Here is a 25,727-nt window from a genome sequence, read left to right as displayed (position 1 = left end):
GCAGATAGAAATTTTTCCAAGGTTTGAATTTTTACTTGAAAAAATTTTTGAAAGATTTATTTGAGGCCGGCACCACAGCTCACTAGGCTAATCCTCCGCCTGCGGCACCGGCACACCGGGTTCTAGTCCCGGTCGGGGTGCCGGATTCTGTCCCAGTTGCCCCTCTTCCAGGCCAGCTCTCTGCTGTGGCCCGGGAGTGCAGTGGAGGATGGCCCAAGTGCTTGGGCCCTGCACCCACATGGGAGACCAGGAGAAGCACCTGGCTCCTGGCTTCGGATCAGTGCGGTGCACTGGTCACAGAGGCCATTGGGGGTGAACCAATGGAAAAGGAAGACCTTTCTCTCTGTCTCTCTCTCTCACTGTCCACTCTGCCTGTCAGAAAAAAAAAAAAAAAAAGGATTTATTTGAAAGAGTTACAGAGAGAGAGAGAGGGAGAGACACACAGAGAGAAAGAGAGATCTTCCATGTGCTGGTTCACTCCCCAAATGACCACACAGCCAAGACTGGCACAGACTGAAGCCAGGATCCAGGAGCTTCCTCCGGGTCACCAACATGGGTGTAGTGCCCCAAGCAGTCAGGCCACCTTCTGCTGTTTTCGCAGGCACATTAGCAGGGAACTGGATCGGCAGTGGAGCATCCAGGACTCGAACCAGTACCCATATGGGATCCAGCATTGCAGGCGGTGGCTTTCCCGCTACACCACAGCGCTGGGCCCTTGACTTTTGTAGTTGGCAACAAATCCTCAGAGCTGTTGGCCTTGCAGGGACAGGGCCCCTGCTCATTTGCCAGAAAATCTCTGCCCACCCGCAAGTCTGCCCAGCTCCCGCGGTCCCCGTGGCGGTCCTGACAAGCGAAGGCACTGTCCTAGGAAGCCCGCGGTTGCCAGGGCTGCGCCAGGCCAGGCTGGGTCTGCACGGACATGGGGACGTGCCATGGCCACCCCGTCCCCCCGCTGCGAGTGTGCGGTGGGGAAGAGCTCAGGGACCCCGCACAGGGTGCTGCTGCCCCAGCCGGGATCCGTGCAGAGGTCAGGCTCCCCCGCCGGGCAGCAGTGGAAGTCACACTGGGTGCAGCTCTGTCGCAGAATGAGCACACGAAAGGCTATGGTGGGCAGGAGACGCATCTGTCTCAGGAGGCCTGGCGCTTTGCTGGGAGCGCTCCTTTCACTGGCGGCTGGGCCCCAGCAGTGCTGGCTCCGGTGTAGTGTGTCCATCTGGCTGTGCTCCCCGTCCTCTGTCCAGGAGCTGAGCTCGGGCTTAGGGTCGTCAGCTCTCTCGCAGCTGAGTCCTCCCCTGGGGTGGGAGAAGTCGGGTAGAGGTCTGCACTGGGAGCCTCCCATAGGCAGGGCCACAGCGGGGGGGGAGGGGGGGAGTGTGCTGGCTTCCTGTCTCCTGCCCCAGGGGTGAAAAGGGTGGGACCCCTTGGAGGAAGGGGGTTCGGAAGTCTGGCCTGGGGAAGCTGTCTCCTCCCGGCTGGAGCCCCACTGACAGAGGGGCACCTCACTCGGCATTTCCTGGGGTGCAGGAGGTGGGGTGGCTCGGGGCTGGGTCTGCAGAGGTGCGGGGTTTGGAGAGGACAGAGCGGGAGGGGAAGCAGGCAGGGGCCCTTTGTGCTGGCGCCTGCACCTCCAGCCTGGGCACGGCTGCTGGAGGGGGCGGTCACAGCCCAGGGTGACCCCGGGGCTAAGTTTAACACCCATAAAGGCCCAGCTGCCCAGCTGTTGTTTCTTTGCAGGTCTGAGCACATTGTTGGAGGGGAGAGCGGGTCATCACCTGTGTCAAGGTCAGTGAGTGGCCGCGGCTGCTCCAGCTCGGGGGAGGGGCGGCTCATGCCCAGAACTTGCACGTGGGGGCTTCCCAGCCAGCCTGCCCCCGCCCCCTCTGCTGTGGGCACCCGCCCCTATTTCAGAGCCCCAAGGAAGCAGCAGCTTCCTTCCGAGCCACCAGAGGCGATGTCGTGTGCTGTCTGTGGCTGGAAGGCGGCTGGCTGTGCTGTCCACTTGTTTGTCGACTCAGTGAGCACTTACTGAGCACCTGCTGTATGCCAGGCCCTGTGCTGGGCGCCAAGGATGCAGAAGTGACATTAAGTAGGTGATCTAATGCAGTCAGGGTGGTTAGGGAGGGCTTCCTGGAGGGGTCATTGCTCCACCAGGCCCTGGAGGAGGTGAGGAAGCAGAACAGGCTGATGGTGGGGTGGCCCAGGCAAGCAATGCAGGTTTGGCACCAGGATGGAGGCGGGCTGGGTCTCGGTCCCCACTGATTGGCCGTCCCCTCGTAGACCCAGGAGTGCATTCATGTCTGCGATGAGAAGGAAATCGTCTCTGTCCCTCGCCATCTGCTGCATGGCAGGAAGGAGCAATGTGAGAGCTGGGGTGGGGGGGGGTCCGGGGTCTCCAGGGGCTGGGTCCTGGTGCCCGCGGCCGTCCGGAGGCCTGGGCAGTGGTGCAAGCAGGGCCTGGGGCACACTGCTTGTCCCTGGCACCTGGACAGGCAGCTGCCCCTGGGGGCTTTCCTAGGGAGGTGCTGTTGAGTTTTTTTTTTTTTTTTTTTTTTTTTTAGATTTTGTATTTGAAAGGCAGAGAGAGAGAGAGAGATCTTTCATTTGCTGGTGGGCCAAAGCCAGGAGCCGGGAGCTCTACCCAGTTCTCCCACATGGGTGGCAGGGGACCAAGCACTGCTGCTTTCCCAGGTGCATTAGCAGGGAGCCGGACTGGAAACGGAGCAGCCGGGACTCGAACTGGTGCTCACAGAACTACAAACAGGAAAGGCTCGGTGACACATGCCTAGGGTGACTGTCGAGTCCTGCCAAGGGTGCTGGGCAGAGCTGGGGAGGGGGGAAGCCTCCCAAAGCAGGCCTGGAAGCTGAGACCACTGTGCCTGGGCTGGGAGGCTGTGGATTCGAGTTGTATGGCCAGGGTGGGCGCAGGGCAGGCTGCCAGGGGCCTGAGCAATGACCCTGGGGCTGGTGAATAGGGTGAGGCAGATGAGAGGCCGCTCGGGGACCTGGTGGCCTGGTTCCCAGGCTGGCGGATGGCTCACGTGCCGTATGGAAGGAATTCGCCTGCAGGGTGGGGTCCACACCTGGTTTGCCAGCTCACTGTCCGCCTCCGCTCCCCATTCCACCTCCCACCCCTGGGATCCACAGCCTCAGCCCCGGGCCCCACCCGGGCTCAGGGTGTGAGGGCCCAGCCAGCAGTGCAGGGTGAACCTGAGTGGGAGCTGGGATGGCTTGGCCCCTGGCTGGTGGGAGGAGCTGAGCAGGTGGGCCCGGGCATGCTGGGGGGCAGGGGCGTGGCCGTGAGGAGCTGGGGAGAAGAGAGCCCCGGGTTGGGCTGAGGGTGGTGGCCTGGAGCTGCGTGAAATGTACTAGTGGGAGCTGCAGGCCGGCGCCCCACCCAGCGCTGGAGCCTGCTGGGCCCCGCCCCTCACCCTGTGGGGCTTCTTCCCTTCCTTCTGCCCGTGGTAGGGAGCTCCACACCACCGGCCTGGGCCTCCTGGGGGAGTTTGGGGGGCCCGGGCTGGCCCACCCCAGGTTCCCCATGGGGCCACCGTGCTGGCTGGAGATAGGAATGCTGATGATAACCATGGCCCCTGTTTGCTGAACACCTGCTATGTGCCAGGCTGGTTACAGAGCATGGGCAGAGCGCGTCTGGTTCTCAGCCCTCCGCTCCCTTACTTGGGCCAGCACAGGGAGCCTCTGTTTCCACGTCAGTGAAATGGGTTCATAGGAGCTCCTCGCACCTCCAAGCAGCAAGGAGAATGTTCTAGGAACCGGTGTCCCTTCCAGTTTGCCTTGTGCCAGACATTAGCAAGACTTTCTACCCAGTAGCTCATCTCAGTCACATGGTTCCCTCTGAGGGAGGCGCTGGCTTTCTTCCCATTTCACAGCCAGGGAAAGAGAGGCTGAGAAGGGGTGAGTGGCCTGGGCTGGGCGGGGTGTGCCCCGGTTGCCCTGCCTCCCGTGTCCTGGCCCCTCCACGAGGCTGACCCGTGGCAGGAACCCAGCGTGTCAGCGTCTTGGTTTCACAGCTCCTTCTGCCCTGGCCTCCTGGGCCCTGGAACCGGGCGGGGAGGGGCCTGGATGCTGTCACGGAGGCCTTGTCCCTGAGCAGGGCCTATGGTGGGAGGGGCAGCTGGCAGGGCGGCTGGGCCGAGCCTGTCACTTGCTAATTTGGGCCGTGTGAGGTGCGGGCCCAGACCCTGCAGCCCGAAGCCTTAGAAGGCTTAGCTCCTCTGGCCACCTACTTCCTTCCCTCGGCCGTGGCCTCCCAGGCCCTGGGGGGAGGGGAGGGGACAGACAAGGGTGGGCAGGAAGCAGGCAGGACTATGGCTGGGAACCCTCGCAGGTCCTCTCCCCCACTGGCTCCTACTTGGGTGGTTCCTGGGGCCTGAAAAGCCCCGGATCGCCTTCCTGCTCCTCCTGGCCACTCTCCCCTCCACTTCCCACTGGGCTGGGGGCCCAGGGGATCTGAGAGGCCTGGGCACAGGCTGTTGTCTGGAGACCCAGCTTCCGACCAAGGCCACCTCGTGCTTTCTCTGGACTTTAATCCAAAAAATGTAGGGGGGATCCCATCCTCTGCTTTACTCCTCAGAGGCCCGTGGTGGCCAGGGCTGGGCTGGGTCCAAAGCTGGGAGCCAGGAACACAGTCCAGGTCTCCCATGTGGACGTCTGAGCCATCACCGCTGCCTCCAAGGGCCTGTATGGGAGTCAGGAGCCAGGGGCTAGCCTCGAACCCAGCACTCTGACGTGGGAAGTGGGTGTCTAACTCCTCGACTAAATGCCCACTCCTCACTGGGCTTGAAAAACTAGCCAAGGAAAGGCCATCAGCCTTGTCCCAAGGATGGGTCTCCAGAGGGTGGGGGGCTCGCCCTGGGCCACGGCATACCCTTACCCTGCTTACAAGCGAGGAGGCTGGGGTGGGGAGGACTCTGCAGGGAATTCGGCCAGGGCCCTGCATCAAGGACAGAGTCAGGAGACCTGCAGGAGGGGCGCTAAGGCGAGGCCCGAGAACCTGGAGCAGATCAGGGCTTGGAGAGGAGATGGCTGAGGTCTCAGAACAAGGGCGGCATCAGCTGCTTACTGCTGTGTGGATTCAAAGAGAGCGCGGGGCTCCCCCGCAGCCGATGTGAGGGTCTGGGAGGTTGGGGCAGGGGCCGTGGTGCAGAGCACCCATAGGAGTGCTGGGGCAGCCAGGAGAGGGATCGCTATGCACCCTTGGTCCAACTGGGAGAGCTGTTACCTGTGCGGCTGCATCCGCCTGGAGGGGGCGCTGTTGTCTAATTCCCACAAAGGGCACCTGTGGGTGCCAGAGGCCCGGCCGGGGTTACGGGCAGACACAGGGCTAAGGTTGGGGTTCGGGGGGGGGTCAGTGCTGGAATTAGGAACGGCGCCAGTAGGGTCAGGGAAGTGGCTTCTCTCAGGCAGTGTGACCTGAGCGCCGGGCCGAGTAGCAAAGTGACCACGCGGCTCCTCCTCTCCAGCCTCGATGCACCCAGGGGACTTGCGGCTCCTACTTGTGGCTGAGACAGTGGGGCCAGAGCTGGCCAGGAAGGCTGAGGCTGTGCCGCAGGCTGGCTTTGCCCTGGGCAGAGACCCCATCCAGGCCGGTTCTCCTGCCTTGCCCTGGGCAGACTCCCCCGGGGCCGGTTCTCTCCACTGAGCCTCCCCAGCCGCCGTTTCCCCGGCCGCTTGCAAGCACAGCTGGAACCACGGAGGCCAGGGCGCAGCCAGGCACGCGGAGTCCCGAGTCTCGCTGCTGCAGTAGCAAGTCGCTCGCACGTGGTGATTCCAGACCACTCGTCCTGTGTCACATCGGCTTCGCCCAACCCTGGTCCACCTGCCGCAGTCTGACCTCGTGCTGACACTGGGCCTGCCCAGGTGACCCAGGTCCACTCCCCTCTCGAGCCCCTTATTTATTTATTTATTTTATTTTATTTTTTGACAGGCAGAGTGGACAGTGAGAGAGAGAGAGAGACAGAGAGAGAGAAAGGTCTTCCTTTTTCCGTTGGTTCACCCCCCAATGGCCGCTGCAGCTGGCGCGCTGCGACTGGTGCACCACGTTGATCCGAAGCCTGGAGCCAGGTGCTTCTCCTGGTCTCCCACGGGGTGCAGGGTCCAAGCACTTGGGCCATCCTCCACTGCACTCCCGGGCCACAGCAGAGAGCTGGCCTGGAAGTGGAGCAACCGGGACAGAATCCGGCGCCCCGACCAGGACTAGAACCTGGTGTGCCGGCGCCACAGGTGGAGGATTAGCCTAGTGAGCCGCGGCGCCGGCCTCAGGCCCCTTATTTAGTCACAGCCTCCAGCAACCTGTGTCATAGAGGTGTCGTATGCCCGGTTTCATGGGCGTCTTTGGGGGACCGCTATCTAGCTGGCCACAGAGTTCTGCCTGGGGCTCTGGCGGGGCCGTGGACCCCGTTTCTGGTCCCACGTCTGGGGAGGGTCCCCTCTGACCAGACAGCCTCACAGTTCCAGGACGGACGCCAGAATGGGCAGGGGGTGACCCGGGCGGGCCCTTGGCAGATGCGCAGCCTTTCCTGCAGAGAGGAGGCTGGGAGAAGGGTGGCAGAGGACCCCTCAGCAGGGGCCGTGAGGGGGTCGCGGGCTTGCACTTCTGCTGATGAGCCCTTGGCCGGGCGTGGGCGGCCACAGAGGCCTGTGCGTGGGCACCAGAGGCCTTGGCACCTGTTTCACGCACAAAGAAAGATTGGAGCAGGGATGAAGATAAGAGGCATCACAGCTCCATTTTGAAGGTCACCTTTCTGTGGGCAGCAGGGGGTACCCTGGAGAAGCTGGCATGCCAAGGGCAAAGCCATTGCTTTCCTCCATTCCTGAACTGGGGCAGCAGATTGGGGGCCAGCTGGATGCCACATGCCCTGTGGTTGGGGGTGGCAGGGATGGAGGTGGGACAGTGGCCCCTGCGCCCCACAGTGTCTGAGGATGCGTGCTGCTCCCAGACCGTCTGAGTGCATGAGCCTGGTCCTTGCACAGCAGGGGCCCAAGGTGGGCATTCGCTGGACACGCCTTGCTGTGAGCAGGGGCACCTGCAGCTTAGGCTGGTTTGACCCTCGTTTGTTCTTCTATTGGTCAATCTGTTTTATTTTTCCTTTCCTTTTTTAGAAAGTTAGAATGAAAATTTTAAGATTTGTTTTATTTGAGAGAGAGAGAGAGGCAGAGAGAACATCTTTATCCACTGGTTCACTCCCAAATGGCCGCAACAGCAAGCACTGAGCCAGGCAGAAGCCAGGAGCCTGGGACTCGCTGGGATCCCCACGTGGGAGGCAGGAATCTGAGTACTTGACATCACCTGCTGCCTCCCAGGTTGCACATTAGCAGGAAGCTGGATTGGAAGCCGAGGAGCTGGGACTTGAACCAGGCTCTCCTATATGTGATTGGGGGCATCCCAAGTGGTCCCCAGAATCCACCCCTTTATTTTTCCTTTGCAATAGACAGCATTTTCCATGCAGACAACTCCATTTCTGTATATATTAAGGTCCTGTAAGAAAGTTCTTGTTTAAATCATAAGCTCAATGACCAAGGCAATACCCTCCAGTGGACTTGCCCCCGAATCCTTCCCCTTGTCCCAGCTGCCCTTTCTGGCCTGGGCCTCCTTCCCTTTCTATCCCAGCCCCTGCCCTTTCTCCCCTCAACCTTCCAGCGTGGTGGGCTCCCAAGCTGCCCTGACCAGCAGTGACAGAGCCACCTCTTGCAGGCAGCAGAATGTCCAGGCGGTCGCTGGCGGCTGTGTCTCTTCAGCATTCCCTAAGGCGAGTGTGGAGAGAGCTCCCCGACCCCTGCTGCTCGTGGGGCCTCTCCCTGGCCTCCAAGAGAGGTCAGTGTCCTTCCTGCCCTGCCCAGCCTGGGATGCTGGCCCGGGAGAGGCCCGACTATAATAGCCACAGGATTAACATAGCAGGCATTGTCTTTCTCTGACTATAGGATGGGTATTATGTGTTCGTCAACAGCCTAAAAATACCCAGTGAACAGGTGCAGCCCCCAAGGCACCAGACCAGGCAGGCAGAAGTGAGTGAGTCTCGCTGAGGTCCAGGCATGGTGCTTGGGTGCCGTTTGGATCCTGGGAACCCGAGCTGGAGGTGGGGGTACAGCGTCTGCAGACCCTCAGACCTCCGGAGCACGAAGGTGGGCCCTGATGCCCCTCCCACAACAGCTCGGCCCCATTGGCCCCATGGACACTCCAGGCTTCCTCCGTCCCACAGGTCCCAGAGCTGTGGAAGATTCCCAAAGGTGGAGCTCAGCTCTCTTAGGCTCCAGGCCAATTTCCACATTTCTTGGGAGGAGATGTAGGGGCCTCCACCTCCACCCTCTCTTCTCCCAGGGTGGGTGCTGGTTTGACTCAGCTGTGGCCTGGGTGTGCTCTTGAGCCTGCTGCACACGTGTCTGTAAGCTGTGTGTCTGTTGTGTGCACTGCAGTGTGGATCTGGGGCTGAGGGGTCCGGGGAGGGGTGGGGGAGGGGCAGAGGGAGGGGGCAGCGGACCGTTCTATTTTTACTGGCCAGTTGCTGTTGGCCACAGTTTTCAAAGCCTCCCCTCACTCTGCCTTCCCAGTCTGCAGTCGGCGGTGAAGCACAGGTCAGTGGCAGGAGAGTGGACAAGGTGAGTGTCTGCAGCCGAGGCCCGGGGACCAGGGCGAGCGCAGGCAGAAGCAGAAAGTGAGGGCGTGGAGATGGGACCAGAGCTTCCCTACCTGTGCAGCCGCAGGTGCTTGAGACCACCCCAAAAACCTGTCTCCCGCCTCGGCCTTTTGTTCCATGCTGAAGGGTGGGAGTGGGGCTGGGAGTGAACGCTTTCCCTGGCCAGCAGGGGCCAGGAGTCAGGGGCAGAATCTTCCACCAGCTTCCCCAGGAGCCCGAGGCAGAGCCTCATGGGTGAGGTTTTCCCATGGGGCTGTCCAGAGGGAAGGGGCTAGTGTTGGGGCCTGCAGAGCTGGGGCACAGGGGCCGCCCCTGGGAGTTTAGGGAAGAGCCCAGCGAGCAAGGAGACTGGGCAGTGGCTACAATGGAGAAGGGGGACTCTCAGGGAGCCCGGAGCTGGCACTGGAGGAAACCATCCTGCTCTTTGTTCCTGTCTTGGAGGGGCCGGCTCAGCGCCCTCTGCCTGTCCACCTGGGCAACAGGACACGGGCCCGGGAGCCACAGGCAGGCAATCTGTAGTGCGATCCACAGCCGGGGGTGTTGGGGTCTCCGTGTGGGGTGGGGCCACAGGCAGCCCCTGTCCCATGCTTGGGAGTCCTAGTCCCACTGTGGTTCTGGGGATCGGGTCTCTTGTCCGGGGCTTGAGGTGGGCGGCGATGGCGGTAGAGTCCATAATCCCAGGCTGCAAGTACAGCCTTGATAGCTGTCCGTCACGGAGGATAGGGATGCCCTTGGGCTAGTGTCCAAGGTCGAGGGTGGGGAGCAGGGGACGGGCATGAGGCTAACCAGATATTTGCATCCCTGGTTATTAGGTGTGCAAAGAGATCAGCTTGCTCTCTCCCTTTCTCTCTCATGTTTGTATCTCACACACACAATTGGATTCACATGCATACTCATATAGTCACAGGCCAGCTCACAGCTTTCCCAAACCCCACAGGGCCTCAGGGAAGGGACAGCCCCCTTCTGAGTCACCCTCCGGAGGTTCTGGGCTCTGTCCCCTGACTGTGGATTTTCTCATTATCGCCTGCTACTTGTGGGGGGTGGGCTGGAGCCCTGGCACTCTGGGCCATGCTCTTATCAGGACCCTGCTTATCTTCCCCAGGGCCTGTCAAGGGTCCCATGTGGTGGCTCTCACAGCCCAGGCTGGAGCCTCTTGCCTGACGTGGGACCCTTGGCCTGGCATTTGTCAGTGGGGCAGGCTGGGGGCAGGCCCCAGGGCTTGGCAGGAGGTCTGGCCTCAGCAAGTAGGGCCGCACAGTGCCCAGATGCCCGCCAATGTTGAGTCACAGCCCAGGAGACAGACACGGAGCCGCTGGGCTGAGACCTGGTGCCCCTGGGGACTGGCAGGACAGGCGGACAGATGGACCTGGGGATGGCTCCAGCAGCTACTGTTTCCTTTGGACTCAGTGTCTTGGGAGGAGCAGAGCCCTTGGGAGAAGCAGCTGCCTGTAAACGCTAATTTCAGCCAAGCACGCCAGGAATCTATGGATTCTCTCCACACCTCTCCCTCTGTGCCCCATGGCGACAGCTGGGACTCTGGGGCCACACTTCCCCTCCCCTGGGGGTGGGGGCACAGGTGGAGGCCCAGAGGCTTTCTGGCTGGGTGGGAGATTCCGGACAGGCGTCCAAAGCCCTGCTCACGGAGCTGTGATTCGTGGCGTGGCAGAGAGCAGAGGCAGGGCAGAGCAAGAGCTGCCCCTGGGGCTGGCAGGCCTTCCGCTGCTCCGGGCCAGGTCCTCAAGCCAAACCCTGGGCCCCAACCCTGCCCCTCTCCTGCCCCACCTTGCACACCTGTTCCCCACCCCAGCTGGTACTGGCCTTCCCCTGGGCTCTCGTCCGTTCCTCCCCCCATTGGAATGCCCTCTGTCCAGGCCCAGCCACAGGCAGTCGGTCTGGCTTTGGAACCTCCTCTGTATCTTCAAGGGCCCCCGTGTTGGCCAGGGTCCCCGGGACCACCTGCTCAGGGGGTGTCGGACTGTGTTCCACGGCCTCCCAGAGATGGGGCTCCCACGGCAGATGCCTCCGCCCCAAGCCAGTGCCACAGGCCCCTGTGGAATTTGCTTTGCTTCCCAGGAAGATTTGGTTTGAAGAAAGGGCCCAGGGCCGGCTTCGTGGCAGAGCCACCCCGCTTCTGATCCGGCTCCCTGCTATTGAGCCTGGGAAAGTAGTGCAGGGTGGCCCCTGCGCCCATGTGGGTGGCCCAGAAGAAGCTCCCAATTCCTGGCTTCAGCCTGGCCCATCCCGGCTGTTTCGGCCATTTGCGGAGTGAACCAGTGGATGGAAGATCTCTCTCCCTCTGTCTCTTCCTCTCTCTGTGTAATTCTTCCAAATAAAGAAATAAATCTTTAAAAGAAAGAAAGGGCCCAAGGGCAGTGTATGAAGCGGGAAACCACTCACCCAACTCATTTGGCCGGGAGGAAAACCTGCCCAGGCTGGGCAGGGACCGGGGTCTGCCCTGCCTCCCAGCATCGCTGCCTGCCCACTGCCCTTCCCAGGGCTGCCAGGCTCAAAGCCCTTGGTGTGAGTGGTGCCCCCTGGAGTTGTGCCAGGTGGTGGCTCCCTGAATGCGTGTCTCCATTCTGCTCCATTCTCCTTCCGGGGCTCCCCGCGGTGGGATCGGCCAACTTTTCCTTTTCCGGCAAGTGTCAGGTAGCTAACTATCCCAGGCTTTAAGTTCACCTAAATGTTCCGTGTTCTTACAATCCTTTAGGCAAAACCAGGCAGGGGGCTGGAGTCGGCCTGGGACCCTGACCCACGCTCTGTCCCGTCCCGGTCTGCCGGGGCCTTTCTGTCTGTGTTTTCCTCGCACCTCTGACTCCGACTCCCAAGCCCAGCGGGGTGGGGGCGGGGCAGGAGCTGTGACTTTCCTGAGGTGCCATTCCTCTGTTCTGTCCAGGTGCTGCCCCGTCGCCGCCATGCCGGAAGTGTAAGTAGCCCCGCCCTGCCCAGGCCTCCACGAGGCCCAGTGTCCCCTTGCTGCAGAGTCAGCCCTTGAAGGCTACTCCCCAGGAGAAGAGATCCTAGACAGGGACAGGTCCAGGGGGGCTGGGTCGGCACTCGGGGTTCCTCCACACTGCCACCTGTCCTCCCAGCCTCCGAGCCGAGCTCGGCCCCCCCTCCCCGACGCTGTGGCCCAAGCTCCTGAGGGTGCCTGCCACCTGATGGCTCTCTGGCATCCTGCTGTCCCTGCCCCTGGTCCCCGTGTAGGCCCTGCTGTGTGATAATAACGTGTACTCTTCCTGCTCTCTCCCTGCCTTCCTGTGATGGGTGCCTGAAGTGAGGTAAGAGCTGCTTGGGGTGTGTCAAGTCCTCAGACCGGGGAAGGTAGGGTGGGCTTTGGGAGGGGGGTGCAGAGCGTGGGTCAAGGCCCCGGGGAGGGGTCTGGGGTGGCAGTGCCCAGTGGCGAAGCTGGGGGACAGAGACCACGAGTGCAGATTCTGGCTGCGGGGCTTCCCGGGCCCAGGGAGCTGCTGTCCCCATGCACAACGTCTCTGCGGGGTAGTCTCTGGGCTGGGACAGCAGCAGGGAGTCGGCAATGGCTTCTTGCAGTCTTGCCTGGCGGCCGAATGTTGAGGGAGGAGCAAAGACACGTCCTTAGGCTCCCACGAGGCGTCAGATGGCCCCAACCCTGGCCAGTCTCTACGATCCCGCCTGACACGGGTGCTGGACGCACAGCCTCTGTGCTGCCCAGGGTCGGGGCTGCGGCAAAGGTGGGGCCTGGCCATGCTATTGGAGGGGTTGCTCGCACCACGACCCTCAGTGAGGATGGAAACACTGTTGTTCAGTAGTTACCAGTTCCTCCATTTGGCTCATCTTACGGCGAGCCCCAGCGCCAAGGCCCTTTCTCTCGCTCTTTTTTAAATATTTATTTTATTTACTTGAAAGGAAGAGTTACAGAGAGAGGTAGAGATAGAGAATGTTTCCAACCACTGGTTCACTCCCCAAATGACCAAAATGGCCAGAGCTGAGCTGACCTGAAGCCAGGAGCCTGGAGCTTCTTCCAGGTCTCCCAAGCAGGTGCAGGGGCCCAAGGACTTGTGCCATCTTCTACTGCTTTCCCAGGCCATAGCAGAGAGCTGGATCGGAAGTGGAGCAGCCAAGACTCAAACTGGCACTCATAATGGATGCTGGCGCTGCAGGCAGGGGCTTTAACCCACCGCGCCACAGCACCGGCCCCAGAGCCCTTTCTCTTTAAAGCAGCAGAACCCCAGGCTGAAGAAGAGGAGCAGAGGACACGAGAAGAGACAGCTGTGGCCCCAAAGAGACACAGTGCTCAGAAAGCAAGTCAGGGGCCGAGCAGCCGTCTCACCGCGCCGGAAGTGTCCAGTGGGCACCGACGCGGCTAGTGTTGTTGATAGGAGCAGCAGAGTATGTTTTCAGGGCTTAGATTTCGATGGGCAGTGCGCTAAGGTGGCAAAAAGTTTTGATGTGCGTGAAGATAGGCTAAGTAGGGTGGGTGGGTCTTAGTCCCCTGTGACAGGTGCAAAGGATGGGAGGGGGCCACCTAGCGGCCATGTGACCCAGCCAGGCTCTTACAGGGTCCACCAGCAGCAGAGCCAGAGTGGGGCGTCAGCCCCGATGTCCTGGTAGCTGACCAGAGTGTTTTCTGAGTTGGAGGGGTTAGATCATCACGCTGAGCTTTTAAAGGCTCCTGAGATGAGCATTCTGGGTAATGATGGTGGAACCCACTGCACCTCAGCCTGGTCTGGCCGTGAGTCCCAGGTCTCCAGCCTCCGCCTCACCACCTGTCTCTCCCATTTCTCACCCTCAGAGAAAATCCAAGATCACTGCCTCGCGCAAGCTCCTGCTGAAGGTGAGGCTGGGGGCTGGCTCCGTGGGGGGGGGGGTGGATGGTCACGGGGGAGCAGAGGAGGGGGGCCACAGCAAGGCTAAGGAGGAGGCGCGGGGGGCCTGGCTGTTGCTGGAGCCAGGGCTGGGCTCAGGTGGTCTGTGGAGGAGGGGCGTGTGCATCCTGGCAGCCGCCTGGGGTCCTGGGAGGGGTGGGCTGTGCGCTCCCCGGGGGTGGGGGCAGAGGGTCCTGCTTGATTATGTGGGTTTCTCTCTTTGGAGCTTTAGGGCCCCAAACAGGCAAAAAGCAGGTAGAAGGAAGACAGGGATGGGCACGTGAGCCGCGGGGCCCAGGGTGCCTTGCATGGCCACTTGGTGCCTCTCCACCCCAGCTGTCCTGTGGCCCCCGCCCACATGCCCACAGTGAGCAGTGGCCTCTCAGCCTGCCCAGCCCCAAGGGCCACCTTCTCCTCACTCCCCCCTGCTGGGTGGGACGTGGCAGGGGCCAGGCCTGGCTCAGCAGGTCTGTCCTGTGCAGAGCTTGATGCTGGCCAAGGCCAAGGAGTGCTGGGAGCAGGAGCACGAGGCCCGCGAGGCTGAGAAGGTGCGCTACCTGGCCGAGCGCATCCCGGCGCTGCAGACCCGCGGCCTGTCCCTTAGCGCCCTGCAGGTGAGTGCAGCTGGCTGGGCTGGGCTGGGCGGGGCGGGGCTGGGCTGGGCTGGGCACCTTGTGGGGGGGGGGGCAGGGACCAGGTGGCAGGGGCCTGCACTAACATGGGCTTGGAGTCCTGTGACACACAGGTGCTCTCACTGAATCCCCACAACCACCTGTGAGGTGGAGATGGCAGATCCCATTTTACAGGTGTGGGAGGTGAGGCGGGGCCAAACCAGGCACCTGGCTTCAGGTCAGCAGCCAGTGCCATGCAGGCGAGACTCAGAAAGCCCCGTTTCTCAAAGGCTTGCCTGCCTAACCCTAGAGGTAGGCCTTTAATGGCTTTTATTTTTATTTATTTAGTTATATTAAAGATTTATTTGAAAAGCACAGTGACAGAGAGAAAGAGGTCTTCCATCCTCTGATTCACTCCCCAAATGTCCACAATGGCTGGGGCTGGACCAGGCTGAAGTCAGGAGCCTGGAACTCCATCCTGGTCTCCCATCTGGGTGGCAGGGTTCCAAGTACCTGGGCCATCCTCTGCTGCCTCCCAGGTGCAGTAGCAGAGAGCTGGATCAGAAGTGGAGCAGCGGGGCCTTGAATTGGCACTCATACGGGATGCTGGCATTATAGCTGGTGGCTTAACCTGCTGCACCACAACATAGGCCTCAACGTTTAAGGTGTTTAAAATATTGGTTACCTTTTCAGTCCAGCGGTTGCTGAGGGAAGAAGCTGCAAGGGAAAATATCAGCACGCCGGTGGTGGCATCGCTGGCTCTTTTTATCATTTTGTTTAAAGCATGAATTCCCAAATCTCTGCTCTTCATTTCCATTGCGAGAAAGCAATAAGGAGGGACTGGCACCGTGGTGTAGCTGGTAAAGCCACCGCCGGCAGCGTCGGCATCCCATATGGGCGCTGGTTCGAATCCTGGCTGTTCCACTTCTGAACCAGCTCTCTGCTATGGCCTGGGAAAGCAGCAGAAGATGGTCCAAGTCCTTGGGCCTCTGCACTTGGGTGGGAGACCCGGAAGAGGCTCCAGGCTCCTGGCTTCAGATGGGTGCAGCTCCAGCCATTGCAGTCACCTGGGGAGTGAACCAGCAGATGAACGACCTCTCTCTCTTTCTCTCTGTAACTCTGCCTTTCAAATAAAATAAATACATCTTTTTTAAAAAAGAAAGTGCTGGGGAGCAGGCATTCCCTTGAGCCCAGCCCAGCCTCAAAGCCACCAAGTCTGGCAGTTCCCCTCCAGAGCGGTATCCGGAAAAGGGCCAGGGGGAGGGCCCAGGGTGCTGGACGTGGAGGGAGAAGGGAGGCTGGAGGCTGGTGTCTCACTCCCGCCTGGTCCCTCACTCGCCCCAGGACCTGTGCCGGGAGCTGCACGCCAAGGTGGAGGTGGTGGATGAGGAGCGCTACGACATCGAGGCCAAATGCCTGCACAACACCAGGGAGGTGAGTCTGGGCGAGGGGCCGGGCAGGTGGTGTGGGGAGGGGGGGTTTGAGCTGAGCTGGGTGGTGACAGGAGGGCCTCGGAGGTGACCCCTTGGCAGGAGGCTGGAGATAGGCCCAGAGGACAATCAATACTCAATAATCGGCCGGCGCCGTGGCTCAATAGGCTAATCCTCCGCCTAGCGGCACTGGCACACCGGGTTCTAGTCCCGGTCGGGGCGCCGGATTCTGTCCCGGTTGCCCCTCTTCCAGGCCAGCTCTCTGCTGTGGCCCGGGAGTGCAGTGGAGGATGGCCCAAGTCCTTGGTCCCTGCACCCGCATGGGAGACCAGGATAAGCACCTGGCTCCTGCCATTGGATCAGTGCGGTGCACCGGCCGCAGCGCACCTGCTTCGGCGGCCATTGGAGGGTGAACCAACGGCAAAGGAAGACCTTTCTCTCTGTCTTTCTCTCTCTCACTGTCCACTCTGCCTGTCAAAACAAAAAATATTCAATAATCACAGGAGCAGCACTGCTGCCTTGCGGGCCCTCGGTCCGACAGCAGCTGCCCTTCCCCCACACTAACAGATGCCTGTCAATGACCGCTTACCTTGGCCCAGCGCACTCCCACCTGTGCTCCACCTGCCGCCCCTCTGGTTGGAGGCGGGGCCATTACCTACACCAGCTGATGAGGACACGGAAGCTCAGAGAGGCTAAGAGCTTGGCCCAGGTCACACAGTGGTGGTCCTGGGACACCTCCCAGCCTCAGGCTCCCAGTCTAGTGCTCGGTACCCCACTACCCTGGGGCATGGGGCATGGGAGCACTGAGTTGGTCCAGACCCTGCTCCAGTGGGGCTGGCAGCTTCTGGGAGTTTGTCCCAGCAGAGAGGAGGGTTGGAGGTCCCTAAGCCACTTCTGCATCCCAGGAGTGATGACCTGTGGGGTCACAGGCACCCCAGAGACCATGCCCTGGAGAGTCCTTTGGCGGTCCCAGGCCTGGGGCCAGGCATCCTGCTGGACCAAGGCTGTGGGAGGCTTTGACACCTCACCAGGGAGGGACAGTTGGGAGCAGCAGCGAGGAAACAGCCCAGGGCCACACAGGGCTCCAGACCGAGCAGAACTGGGATGGGCAGGGCCCCTTGTTCGGGGCTACAGTGATGGGGCATCCACTGGGCCTCAGCCACCCCAAGTCATTCATATGCATCTGTGTGGGGTTCTTTGCAAAGCGATGGGTGGGTCTGAGGGGACGGGCTGGCCTCGGGCTGGGGCGCTGGCCGCCCTTGGTTCTAGCTCCCTCTCCCCTGAGCTTGGGCCCCTCTTGCCCGCAGATCAAGGACCTGAAGCTCAAGGTGCTGGACCTCCGTGGGAAGTTCAAGCGCCCGCCGCTGCGCCGGGTCCGCGTCTCGGCCGACGCCATGCTCCGGGCCCTGCTGGGCTCCAAGCACAAGGTGTCCATGGATCTGCGGGCCAACCTCAAGTCCGTGAAGAAGGAGGACACGGAGAAGGTGAGGGCCGCTTCCCCAGAACCTCCCAGCCCCTGCCCTGCCGGCCTCCCCTGCTGCCCCTCACACAGTCTGGGGCAGGCCCACGAGCTCCTGCTGCAGGCTGGTTAGCCTGTGAGAACATTCTAGAACCCTCGGGAGACCACTGTCAGAAGGAGGGACTTTCCCTTCCCACTCCCTCCAAGCTGCTCCTGGTCTGTGGAGGAGACAGGGCCAGAAAGAGAGCCAGAGGGAGGAGGCCAGTGAGACGCTGCCTGCGCCCAGCGGGAGCGAACACGGAGCTTTAGGGGACGGGCTGTGGAGACAGCACCTCCTGTGGCTGGGTGGACAGCGACACGGGCGGCAGGGGACCCAGGGCAGTCGCTCACTCAGGGTTGGCCCAACTCTGTCCCAGGGCACTTCCACAAATTTTAGAGAAATGGGATTCAAAGATGCATTCATTTTGGTGCAGAATTCTTTTGAAATCCACGTAGTGTTTTTGTGAACCTTTTGAAAACCCCGTGTGTGTGCTAAGACTTGACCCTGGGAGGAGCAGGAATCTTAGACATGGTTGCTGGCCCAGGAAGCTTCAGAGAGAGGAGCAATGGGCCCAGCCACATGCGGACAAGATAGCAAACGCCAAATTAGTCGGGGGAGATGGCCTTGAGCCACAGAGCCTCAGACTGGGGAGTGGGGTGGGCCTGGGACCCGCCGGGAGCTGCAGCCTCCTCTTTCCTCCGGAGCCTGGGCTGGGTCCCCGGCGGGCTGTCTGGCCCATCCTCAGCCCCCCTGGCTGGGTAGAGGTGTCCCTTCCCCGCTGTTGGGAGGAGGCTGGCCAGCCTGAGCGGGAGTAGGGGGTGGGGTGGGGAGAGGGCATGGGTCTGATGTGTGTGTGGCCCACCCACAGGAGCGGCCCGTGGAGGTGGGCGATTGGAGGAAGAACGTGGAGGCCATGTCCGGGATGGAGGGCCGCAAGAAGATGTTTGACGCTGCCAAGTCCCCGACCTCACAGTAAAGGTGCCGGCACCCCTGCCCTTCTCCCACAGGGACCGCAGGGCTGGGCTGGGGGTGGTACCAGAGAGAGGCAGCCCCTGGGGGCTCAGGCCCGGCTCCTGTCATCTCCCCTCGTCTACAAGCCCGAGGGCTGTGGCAGATCCATGGGTGTCCAGCTGCATGGGTGTGCAGCACCCCAGACCCGCTGTCGTGGAGACATGGGTGGGGTGATGATGCTGATGTTTGCCCAGGTTGAGAACCACCCACCACGCAGGTGATCCCCGGGGCCCCTCCCCTCCAGCTCTGACTTTCTGAACACCTGAGCTTTTTTTTTTTTTTAAAAGATTTATTTATTTCTTTGAAAGGCAGAGTTTGGGAGAGGGTGAAGGAGACAAAGAGAGAGAGGAGAGAGATCTTCCACCTGCTGGTTCATCCCCCACATGGCTGGAAATGGCCAGGGGTGAGCCAGGCCGAAGCCAGGAGCTGTATCTGGGTCTCCACATGGATGGCAGGGGCCGTCTGCTGCTTTCCCAGGCCATTAGCAGGGAGATGGATGGAAAGTAAAATGGGCCGGACACAAACTGGCTCCCTATAGGATGCTGTTGTCACAGGCGGTGGCTTAATCTGCTGTGACAGGACATCGGCCCCTAAACTTGAACTTTTACATCCTTTCTGGCAATGTCCTCTCTTTTGCACCCTGTGGGTGCCCAGCCCTCACAGTCCCTGCTCCCAGGGAGGTACCACTCAGAGCCGGTCAGAGCCCCCACCCTGGGAAGATTAGCTAGAGAGACTGGACAGGGCCGTGCAGAGGCCATGTTGGGCCCTGTGTGGAGGGTGTGCTGTGGGGCAGAGTCTGCAGGTAGCAGTGGACAGAGAGGGCTTCCTGGAGAAGAAGGGCGGTGAGCGGGTGGATGGAGAGGAAGGGCTGGTCATGGGGGAGAAGGGAAGGCAGGCAGAAGCAGCCAGAGGAGCAGTGGAAGGAACGTGGACCCTGGGCTGGGAAGCCGGGGCTTTGCAGGAGCCCTGTGGACTGCACATGCTGTTGGCGGGTCAGGGCTGCGTCTACGGCTCCCAGGTCCCTGGGCGCTGACCGCTTCCTCTTCTCTGTCCCACCAGGCCGCCGGTGCTCTGGGCTCCCGCTTCCTGTGCCTTCGCCCAACCCTGCGACCCCTTCTTTGCCCCTGCTCTTTCTTGCAGCGTGCACGCTCTCCTCTGCAGCTGGGATTCAACAGACAGCACAGGACAGCGGAAGGGCAGGTGCATGCCTGAAGACCCCAAGCCAGCACCAGGGCCTCCCTGACCCCCCGTGGTGCAGCTGGAGCAGAGTCCGCATGGCCCCTTCCTGCCAGCCCCGGGCTGTCTCCCTGCACTGCTGCTGTGACAGCCACAGGGGCCCCAGACATTGCAGCCTCTCCATTAAAAACCTAGTTTCCCGCTTGTTTCTCCGGCTCTGTGAACACTCGGAAGAATGGAAAGGCAGAGAGCCTGTGACAGGGGGGCTGGGCTGGGCTCCGGTCCCCAGCCAGCAGCTCGCGGTCAGAGTGGTTGGCTAAGGAGCTGGCAGCTGCTGCTGCAGCCCCGGTGATACCACGCAGTCCCTGCACCAGCCAGGATGGCCCCCTCACCACAGCCCTGACCTCTGGTGGCACGGTCAGTGAGCGCCCCCAACACCAGCTGTCCAGAGGGGCCTCACTACTCAGTCCAGCCTGATTTCATGCTCCCCGTGCCCCGTTGACTGGATCACCTCTCCCTGGTGCCCACCACATGTACCTGACTGTTCTGGCCTAAGAGGTCGGGGCACTTGCTTGGCCTCCTCTGGTCCTGCAGATACAGCCCAGGAGCTCAGCCTCCGGCCGTGCCAGGAGGACACCTTGCAATCCCACATCTGGCCTCCAGGTGGCTCCTTCCCTGGTTTCTGTCCCTGGGGCATGCCCTGTCCTTGGGGCCCCTGCCCCGTCCACCTTCATCCACCTCCATCCTGTCTGTGAAGTGAGGCGGCCAGTGGTCAGCCCTGTGGGTCAGACCCGTTCTTCATCCCACTAACCCGAGGATCCCAAGGCTGGGGAGGGACCTGAGCCTGCTGGGGCCATTCACCGAGCAGGTGGCTCTAGGGGAGCAGAGACCAAGTTCTGGGCCAGGGGCGTCTGGCTTCAAAGGGGAGTGTGGCAGCGACTCCTGAGCTGAGCCTACAGGGACGCACGTGGTACAGAGCTGGGGTCGTTTGGATTCTTGGTGCCCAGCACTGGACCCAGAGGGGCTGAGCAGCCCCTTTCCACCATCCCCCGCTGAGTCCTGTCCTACCCCCCAGCCCCGTGTATCATCTGCCATAAATACCGGAAGCTGGTGCAAAGTGCAGTGCCAGCCCTCCCAGGAATCCCAGCAGTGGGGACCAGCCACGCTGGCCCAGGGCTGGAAGGAAGCCAGATGTGTGCAAACAGAGCGCACAGCGCCCCTCATACCCAGACACACCCAGTCACCCCCGGGAGCGGACGAACCTGATGGGGCTGGTCCGTGCCACCAAGGATGGGGCTAGGCTTCGTGCCCGGACAGCCACCACCACCGATCCCACCCTTCCCCGCCTCCCAGGGCTCCTCCCAGCTGGCCCGGCTCCAAGGCGGGGCTCCTGTCTGTTGCCTCTTCCTAGCTCTTTGATACAGCCCGGCCCCAAGTTCCAGAGGCAAATCTCAGTCGGCCATTAACCTGGGGCCCCAGCAGACCAGGGTCTCCACCCTGCCCTACACAGGCTGGCGAGCAGCCCCAGGCCTGACTCAAAGCAAACACCTGGCCCCGTGGGAGGAGGGGGCGGGGCCCTGGGGGAGGGCAGAGGCTTGCTCAGGCTCCTGGAGGTCATTGCTCCCTCCTGCTCCCTGGGGGGCCGGGACCTAACTCACCCCGGGGCTGGCGTGAACCCAGATGGGGAGAGACAGGATGCTGGAGTGCTGTGTCTCACCACAGCTCCTTTGTGTGTGGGGGTGGGGTTGGGAGAAGCTCCTCCTGGCGAGGCTGGAGGTTGTTCCCCCACCCCCTACAGTTTGCCATGCGCCACGTTCTGTTCTAAACCCCTTCAACCGCCACCAGCCACCCTGGGAGAAGGATGCTATTGCTGTTCCTGTGTTCTGGAGGGGGAAACTGAGGCAGAGAGAGGCCGATTAACCCCCCCCACCACCACCCTCACCCCAGTCACAGCAAGGAAGTGGTGGAGCTGGGCTTTAGCCCAGGAAGTCTGTTCCACTCTTAGCCTCTGCTTCAGTGAGAATCTTTATTGTAACAATCATGCCTACGCTAAGTGCTTTCACAGAATTCTCACAAAGGCCTGGGCGACAGATGCCGCTGACCAGAGGCTGGGTGTGCAGGCAGCTGCCCCGGGTTCATGGCCGGCCGGCTGCACACAGACCGCTGGGACCCCTCTTCTGGGATCAGACTTGTCCGACCCAAGGGGACAGCATTGAGAGGGCCGGGGCCAGGGGTCGCGGTGGGCGTCTGTTGCTCCCGCATCCTTTTTCTGTAGCTGGTCCCACCTTGGTGGGAGTGTCCAGGGTAGGAAACTGCCAGCTACCACCCTGCCAGTCCCACAGCCCTGGGGAGGCTTCAGTCTCCCTGGGGCAAGGAGGCGGGGCCCAGCCGTGTGTCCAGAGCGCACGGAGCAGCCGGGGCGGCCCAGGCCAGGCCCGGCACTCAGGACTGCTGAAGGAGGGGCTGGGTTAAACGTTAGCCACAATGGCCCCCCACGAAGCGAGTCACACTCCCCACGGGGCCCTGGGCTGGGCGAACAGGGGGGCAGTTTTGTTCCGGGTGGGTGACCAAGCTGCCAGAGCCCGGGACAGGCCGCTGGGACCAGGGCAGATGGTGGCTTCCTCCCCTGACCTCCTCCGAGTCTCTCTCTCTCAACAGTCCCTGTCTGTCGCCAGTCTGCAGGTCCCTCCCTGGAGGCGAGGGGCACGGGCTTTTCCTCCCAGCACACACTCTCCCACACTGGCCCAGGGGTCCCCTGAGCCGAGGCTGAGCAGAGGGAGCTGGGAAAACGCTGTGGCACCGGCAGAGAGCCGCGCTCCGTACCGCAGGTCTCGAAAGTGCCTGGCTCAAGGTCACAGGGCTGACCAGGGCTAGGACAGAGGTCCCTGGACTCCCGGTCCGTGGAGAAAAGTGGACGTGAGCAAGCCCAGGCAGGGAGACCTGAGCAGGCTGCCCGTGCCTGGCCCCAACTCAGCACCCTGCCTGCGACCGCACCGGCAACTGGCTTCGCTCACTGGGCAGGAGACCCTGGCTGGGGAGCCTGGCCCCTCGCCCTGGCTTCAAGAGAGAGTCACAGCCTCCTGTGTGTGGTGCAGCTGAGGCTCTGATCTGGGAGCCCTGGGTGGGGGTGTGGGGAGTGTGGCCGCCGCCGGCTGCAGGGGTGAGCCGGTGTGTGCCTGGCACGCAGTCCCCAGGGAGGCGGGCCTGCTGACCCCAAGTGGCATAAACACCCGGGTGTCCCCTGTACTGGTCCCATGCAACGCTTTCCTCTGTTGGCTCTTTGCTACCCGCATTTTTGCTGCTCGGAGACCAGGGCCCCAAAGGGTGGGAGGTGTTCCTAGAGCTGAGTGTGTACTGAAAGTAGGCCTTAATTCTATTTTTATAATATTAAAATATGGGATGGGAGGAGAGTAGCTTGTGGCTAGTGCTTTTCTAGTCTTTTAAAATTTTATTTGCTTAAATTTTATTTGCAAGGCAGAGAGACAGTCTTCCCTCTGCTGCTTTACTCCCCAAATGCCTGCAACAGCCAGGCCTGGGTCAGACCAAAGCCAGGAGCCTGGAACTCCATCTGGGTCTCCCCTGTGGGGACGCGACCATTTGAGCCATGGCCTGCTGCCTCCCAGGGTGCAAATTACTAGGAAACCAGAATCAGAAAGGGAGCCGGGACTTGAACCCAGGCCCTGTGACATGGAACAGAGGCTTCCCAAACTATACCTTAACCACTGTGCAACACGCCTGCCCACTGTTTTCTAAGGGTCTTAGTTTACAACGTGCAGCGGTGGCAACACCGTTCCGGAGTTCATAGATCCACATATCGCCCTGTAACAGCACGAGTCAGGGGGCTGCTACCTGGACGCATCCTTCATTTTCCTCTTGCCCTAAGAGCCAGGGTGGCGCCTCAGTGGGGAGACAGAACAGGAACGAAGCTGAAATGTCAGCCGTGCTTCCCCGCCGGCTGGCTGGGTTGGGGATGCCCCATCTCTCTGCTCTGGCCTCTGGGAAAGGAGAACCCAGCTCTGAACCCTGCGTCTGGGAATCCCAGAAACCTTGGAAAACCCTGCCCTTGACCGGGGGTTCCTGGTTGTGGTGACTCGGCCCTGCTGGACTTCCCCGGGAGGAAGTGACCAGCTCATGTTAAGTTTCTTACCTATGTGTATTTTTTTTTTTTTTAGAAATTTATTTATTTGAAAGACAGAAAGACAAAGAGAGTCTACATCCACTTGTTCATGCCTCCAGTGCCCAAGAACACGTAGGGCAACAACTCCCCCAGGGTCTCCCATGTGGGTGCAGGGGCTCAAGGACTTGGGCCATCTCCTGCTGTTTTCCCAGGCCATAGCAGAGAGCTGGATGGGAAGTTTTGAACCAATGCTCTGATATGGGATGTTGGTGGCTTAACCCACTGGGCCACACCGCCAGCCCAATGTAGAGTTACAAAGTGAACAACCACTTACCCACGGTACCTTCTGGGAACTGGGGTAGTGCAGGTCTTTTTGAAGCCCCTGCATGCCCCCTCCCCCTCCACAACCCCTCCTCACCCTTGTGTCCACAGGAGTCCCCATCCGCTGTTTTAAAGCTTTGTTTCCTGCAGTCAACCGTGACCCAAAAACATGGATCGGAAAATTCCAGAAATAAACCATTCATAAATTTTACATTTGCACTGTTCCCAGTAGATGAAATCCCACGCCCCGTTGCCGTGAGCAGGAGCCAGCACTCTCGCCCAGGGCACCCATACAGTGGTCGGCCCCTGCCTGTGAGTGACCCCACTGAGGGTCGTGCTGTCACCAGCATGTCTGGTCTGTTCAGGCGACCTTTATTTTACTTAATAATGACTCCAAAGTGCAAGAGTGGTGATCTGGGGGTTTCATGCCAGTGTACTGTTCCAGCTATTTTACAATTAGCCATTAATTTCTTACTGTGCCCAACTTTATTCCAGGGAAAAGCAGTGCCCACAGGGTTAGGGTTAGCTGCGTTGGGAGTCTTGGATCGGATCCCCTGCGTGTAGGGGAGACCACCGTGTGATCCCCTTGGCACTCTTTATAACATGATGGATGTGTATAAATCCCTAAACAACACATGGCTCAGGTCAGCACCTTTCTGTAAACACACGTCAGTGCACACACCTGGCTTTCTCCCCGCCCACGTGGAGGCTGTACGTCTACCTCCGTGTAGCGGTCGTTACTATCTGCCCCAGCCTCTCCCCGCAGCCGAGGAAGGCTCTGCATGCTCTGGCCCAGGAGTTTTCACTCAGCTCCAAGTACCCCTTCCCCCTTTTTGTCTTTGCGCTGTGCCCTGTAGCTGGCTGCATCCCACCTCCCTGACAACTGAATTGCACTTGACTTCAGGCCCAGCCTAGATGGCCTCCTTCAGGGCTAATCCCTCCTGTCACACAACTCCACGGTTTCCATCCCAGTCTGACTTGAATGAGGCTCGGGTGCATGCGTGCCTGCGAGGTGTACATGCTCAGGGCACATATGTGCCTGTGTGTGAGCACACGTGTCATGCGCCAGCATGTATGTATCTTCCTCTCTAGCCTGGGACTGTCTGGAGGTCAGAAACTGCGTCCTTACCATCTTTGTGTCATTGAAAGCCAACACTTCTTGATGACAATGACAGAATTCTGCCCCTCATTACCCCTGGTTCCTGTGACTGTGACCTTATTTGGAAGTAAGGTGTCCGCAGGTGTAATCGAGTTAAAACGAGGTCATGCTGGCTTAGGCTGGGCCCCAATCTAACGCACTTAGAAGAAGAGGGAACCTTGGACCCAGACACAGACATGGGAGGTCATGTGACAATGGAGGCAAAATGTGGGGTGGTTCAGCTACAGGCCAAGAACCCCGAGAGCACTCAGCAAACCAAAGCTAGGAAGACGCCGCGGAGGACTCCCGCCTGCTGCCTTTGCAGGGAGCGTGGCTCCGACAACACTCCCAGCCTTCAGAACCGTGGGGACAAATTCCTGTCATTGAAAGTCACGGCTAGTGGCTTCGTGACGTTAGGGAACTAGGTCCAGTGCTTGCTCCCTGGGAACATTTTGGGCACTAGAAAGTCTGGGATTTACTTTTATAAAGGTTTATTTATTCATTTGAAAGTCAGAGTTATAGAAAGATAGGGAGACACACACACACACAAAGAGAGAGAGAGAGAGAGAGGAGAGAAAGAGAGAGACGGAGGGAGGGAGAGGGAGAGAGAGGGGGAGAGGGAGGGAGGGAGAGAGAGAGAGGTCTTCCATCTGCAGGAGCACTCCCTAAAAGGCCGCAACAGCCAGGGCCGGCTGGGCCAGGCTGGAGCCAGGAGCCAGGGGCCAGGAGCCTCCTCCAGGTCTGCCATGTAATGGCGGGGGCCCAAGCACTTGGGCCATCTCCTGCTGCTTTTCCCAAGCCATTAGCAGGGAGCTGGATCGGAAATGGAGCAGCCGGGACAGGAACCTGCACCCGGGATGCCGGCACTGTAGGCAGTGGCTTTACCGGCTACGCTACAGCGCCAGCCCTGTGATCTACTGTCCTCACCT

General features: G+C 60.7%; 1 protein-coding gene and 1 long non-coding RNA gene across 2 annotated transcripts; both read left to right on the top strand.

Annotated features, from left to right (window-relative positions):
* Positions 1-1,252: 1,252 nt before the first annotated feature.
* On the top strand, positions 1,253-2,362 carry LOC149122495 (uncharacterized). Its single transcript, XR_016218799.1, has 3 exons — positions 1,253-1,527; positions 1,735-1,782; positions 2,278-2,362. It is a non-coding gene; the product is annotated as an uncharacterized LOC149122495 (long non-coding RNA).
* Positions 2,363-8,563: 6,201 nt separating this feature from the next.
* TNNI1 (troponin I1, slow skeletal type) lies at positions 8,564-19,430 on the top strand. Its single transcript, XM_089311286.1, has 7 exons — positions 8,564-8,613; positions 11,548-13,464; positions 13,978-14,109; positions 15,451-15,540; positions 16,844-17,020; positions 17,904-18,013; positions 19,106-19,430. Exons 2-6 carry the CDS (start codon positions 13,324-13,326, stop codon positions 18,009-18,011), a joined length of 648 nt encoding a protein of 215 aa, XP_089167412.1. The 5' UTR covers positions 8,564-8,613; positions 11,548-13,323; the 3' UTR covers positions 18,012-18,013; positions 19,106-19,430.
* The last annotated feature ends 6,297 nt before the right edge of the window (positions 19,431-25,727 follow it).

This window comes from Oryctolagus cuniculus, chromosome 13 (genome assembly GCF_051225735.1).
Source record: "Oryctolagus cuniculus isolate XC-2025 breed Fujian yellow rabbit chromosome 13, ASM5122573v1, whole genome shotgun sequence".
Taxonomy (NCBI): domain Eukaryota; kingdom Metazoa; phylum Chordata; class Mammalia; order Lagomorpha; family Leporidae; genus Oryctolagus; species Oryctolagus cuniculus.
The sequence above is the reverse complement of the archived record's forward strand: the minus strand, read 5'-3'. Positions and strand labels throughout refer to the sequence as shown.